The sequence below is a fragment of the Gossypium hirsutum genome, chromosome A06 (assembly GCF_007990345.1).
Source record: "Gossypium hirsutum isolate 1008001.06 chromosome A06, Gossypium_hirsutum_v2.1, whole genome shotgun sequence".
In the NCBI taxonomy this organism is placed as follows: domain Eukaryota; kingdom Viridiplantae; phylum Streptophyta; class Magnoliopsida; order Malvales; family Malvaceae; genus Gossypium; species Gossypium hirsutum.
This window is the reverse complement of record NC_053429.1, coordinates 39,762,822-39,767,161: the sequence shown is the minus strand read 5'-3', so window position 1 is coordinate 39,767,161 and position 4,340 is coordinate 39,762,822. Positions and strand designations below refer to the sequence as shown.

General features: G+C 33.4%; 1 protein-coding gene across 1 annotated transcript; it reads left to right on the top strand.

Annotated features, from left to right (window-relative positions):
• Positions 1-979: 979 nt before the first annotated feature.
• Positions 980-4,074, top strand: LOC121230502 (uncharacterized). Its single transcript, XM_041115395.1, has 3 exons — positions 980-995; positions 1,079-1,442; positions 2,344-4,074. The coding sequence occupies exons 1-3, from the start codon at positions 980-982 to the stop codon at positions 2,822-2,824; spliced, it is 861 nt and encodes a 286-aa protein (XP_040971329.1). The 3' UTR covers positions 2,825-4,074.
• Positions 4,075-4,340: the final 266 nt, after the last annotated feature.

Here is a 4,340-nt window from a genome sequence, read left to right as displayed (position 1 = left end):
TTCCAAAGTTCTCGGTTTAGTCCTGAACCCTTTCTAAAGTATGTTTTGGGCTTCGTAAACCCAAATAAGGGACTATGTGCATGTGATTTGAATGTTTTAAAATATGAATGAAATTTTATGGCTCGGTTTGCATGATTGTTTGCATTTAAAGTCCGTTAATGCCTTATATCCTGTCCCGACGTCGGACACAGGTGGGGGTGTTACAGTATTATTGCACCTACTAGTTCAACCTCTAGTTCATCTAGCCTATCACGATCAGACTCAAAAGAATTAGAATAATAAGCATCTGACTCATAAGCTTTATTTGAACTATCATATGAGTCAAACGCTTCTCCTCCAAAATCTCCCTCTAAAGTATTTTGTTCAACATCAAACCTTAAACCAAAAAAGGAAAATAAAACATTATATTAGCACCAACAAATTGCACAACAATTCAAACTTTAAAACAACATTATATCAACTCTAATTCAATTTCAAACAACACCACTAATAAATTCATAAACATTTTAGGACTTTCGGACAATAGTCGATGTTCATGTTTGGACAACATTAAAATACATAATCTAAAACATGAAAACAGTAGCAATTATTCACATTTTGATAACATAAATATGCACATTAAGAGACATTATGACAGCAGCTGTAAATTACATTTGGATAGCATAGATATGCACATTAGGAGACATTTTGACACCAACTATAAATTACATTAAGACAACATAAATGTAGAAATAGTGTAGCAAACAACATTGGCAGTAGCTTCATGGTTAATAATGTTAACATAATTACACACAATCAAGCTGAAAAATTTCAACTATAAGGGATGCAAAAGAAGCATATAAAATGGTACAACTTAGGACTAGAGGTGTGTATGGGCCGCTCGGCCCTGCTTGAAGGCTTACCCGAAAAATAAGAGGGTTTGGGTAAAAATATAGGCCCGAAAAATGGGCTTGGACAAAAAACGAGGCCCGTTTAGAAAATGGGCCGAGCCTCAGGCAAGATTTTTTGGCCTGGGCCCGACCCGAATTTTATATTAAATTATTATTATTTTTAATCATTTTTTGTTTTTAACTTTAAGTCTTTAACTTTACTCCTTTTTTTTTCCACTTTCATTTTGTCATTTCGTGCTTCTACCTTCCTCCCTTTTTTCCTATTTCCAAAACCCAAATCCCTAGCTCACACCGCCTCCATCGATCCACCGATCCAATTGTCTGCCAGCCACCTCCAGCTAGCCTCAAGCTCAGTTCAGCTTATTCATTTTTGCTTCTTCATTTGCAGTCTCGGTCTTCTTCATTTGCAATCTCGGTGCTCCCCAAAGTTTGGTCCTTGCTAAGGCTCCCCACACTGCTGGCTGTTGCTGTTGAAAACTGCTGCCTTACTTTATCTCAGAAAGTCTCTTCTTCACGGTCTTTCTTCTTCACTGCTGCATCTTCTTCTTGCAGGTTTTTGACGGTGCACTTAATTAAATCCCATAATTTATTACCCAACATTTAAAATAAAATCGTACAAAAATGAAACATGTATGGAGGACAAGTGGATTTGTGGCAACATTTGGTCCATGTAGTGAATATATATATTTTGTTCCCAAACTTTTACGAACCCGAAGCTGTCTTTGTTTCCCTTGATCAATGGATGCCCCATCCCCCTCTCTCTTGCTTGGTCACATGATAACCATTTATATCACTTAGACTCAAATATAAAGTTAAATTATTTTACATATTTAAATCATATTCTCATATTCATGTGATAGTAAGGAATAGTTTTCCTGGTTTTAAGTTTGATTATGTTTGGTTAGTATGTGGTTTTAAGTTTGATATGTTTTCTCTTAACTACCTAATTACAATTTCCATTAATTTAATTGCCCTAGATTAGTTAATTTCAACCACTGGAAACCAAGCATCATCAATGCTACTTAATCTTATTAACTATCTTAGGGTTTAAATTAAATTTTATTACAATATTTAATCACTGGTCAAAACCAATGTAATGATACTTATTATTATAATAATAATGCATGTGGACTAATTGACTCCTGTCGGTGCATGATTTTGTTCTGTTTCTGTGTTTACTATTTTCTAAGCTTTATATTTTATTTCAACAGTATTTTAATTTTTAAATCTACATTCAAATTCTTTTAAATAAAATTTCAGAACAGAAAATTTTAATTTAGAACCAAATAAGTTAGTAAACTTTAATTTATATTTAAATAAAAAGCTTTAAATTAAATTGTCTTCGTATGAAAATTATAAATTGTATCATAATTATTAGATATTTTTAGTATGAAAATTAATAATCTTTTGGTTTATTTGGATTTTAAGACTTAGTTTTTATGACTATGGCTAGTTCGAACAGTCCTATACCTGTGGACGATGGGTTTAATAAATATGAAAGTGCTCCCAAACGTCAAAAGTCTACCACTTCAAAAGTGTGGGGTGAAATGACAAAGCTTGAATGCGAGGACAAAAATAAATTGAAGGCACAATGTAATCATTGTAAGACTATCTTCTCTGCTAAACCTTCTAGTGGAACCTCTCATTTAAGACGTCATCTAAATCGCTGTTTGAAAAAGGCTAATAAGGACATCACACAATACACCATAGCCACTCAACCATCATTAGGAGGTGTTCCATTTATAAAAAACTACAAGTTTGATGCTGATAAGTGTCGTCAAGCTATTTCTACTTTTCTTGTGTATGGCAAGCATTCATTTAGGACAGTTGAAGAGTCCGGATTTAGATACATGATGAGAATTGCTAGTCCTAATTTTAAGAATATAAGTATATATACAGCTACTAGGGATGTCCTAATGTATTATGCAAAATAGAAAGATTGTGTTAAAGAAAAGTTGGCTAAAGCACCTGGTTTAATTTGTCTAACTTTCGATAATTGGAACTCATAGCATACTAATGATGAATATATTGGTATTACTGCTCATTGGGTTGATAAATATTGGAAGCTACAAAAGAGAATCATAAGGTTTAGAGCTTTATTTCCTCCGTATGATGGTTTGAACATGTGGATGAACTTGTTTTATGTTTATCTCAATGGAGTATAGACAAGAAAATTTTTAGCATAACTTTGGATAATGCTTCTTATAATGATCTTATGGTTTCTTGTCTTAAAAATCAGTTTCGTGCAAACCGAGCTATTTTGTGTGATGGTGCTTTTTTTCAAGTTAGATGTTGTGCACATATATTGAATCTTATAGTTGAAGCTGGTTTGGAACTTGCTGATGATGTTGTTGGTAAGGTTCGAAATGGAATTAAGTACATAAAAAAGTCAGGAATTCATAAGAAAAGATTTTATGATGTGGCCGACAAAAGTTTTCATTTGAATGTGACCAAAAAGTTGCGTCAAGATGTGTGTGTGAGATGGAATTCCACTTATTTGATGCTTGAATCTTTTCTTTACTATAAAGATGTGCTAGATTATTGGGGCCAACGGGATAAAGATTATCAAATATTTGCACTTTCTAACGAGGAGTGGAGAAATGTTGCTATTCTTTGCAAATTTTTTAAAGTCTTTTATGATGTGACTTGTGTTTTTTCTGGTTCTAATTATCCAACGACTAATCTTTATTTTAGAGGGGTTTGGAAGGTTCATAAGGTCTTGCTTGGTACAGTTAAAGGTCCTTATTCGTTTTTAACTCCAATGGTTAAGCAAATGCAAGAGAAATTTAATAAATATTGGGCTGAGTATTCGTTGATATTGTCGTGTGCTGCAATTTTAGATCCTCGTTACAAGCTGAATTATGTGCAGTATTGCTTTACTACAATCTATGGTATTCATGCTTCAGATTTTGTTGAAACCATTCTTAGCAATCTTAGACTCTTGTTTGACGAGTATGTTAAGAGATCTAAATCCATGTTTTCCTGTTTGGCTGGGAGTTCTAATGTTTCAAATAAAAATCCTGTTGATTCTAGTTTGGATGAACACAATGTTAATAGTGTTGATTTTGGGGGAGATTTTGATGAGAGTGATGACTATAAACGGTATTTAAATGAATCTAGCACTATGAGTGAAAAGGCACAGTTGGACATTTATTTGGAAGATGTAACGCCCCCACGCCCGAGACCGTCGCCGGAGTCGAGTATGAGGTGTTACTAAGCTTAATTTAACATATTTAGAACTTTGGATTATTTATTTCTACATTCACAACTTTTAAGCTACTTGCATCACAGTCAGAAGAAAAATCATATCTCGAGTTACAAAACTCGAAATCAAGATCCGTAAATTTTCCCTAAATCTAGACTCATATATATATCTACTAATGTTTTTCTAGAATTTTTGGTTGGGCCAATTACTACAGTTTATTAGTTAAAGTTACCCCTATTTCAGGA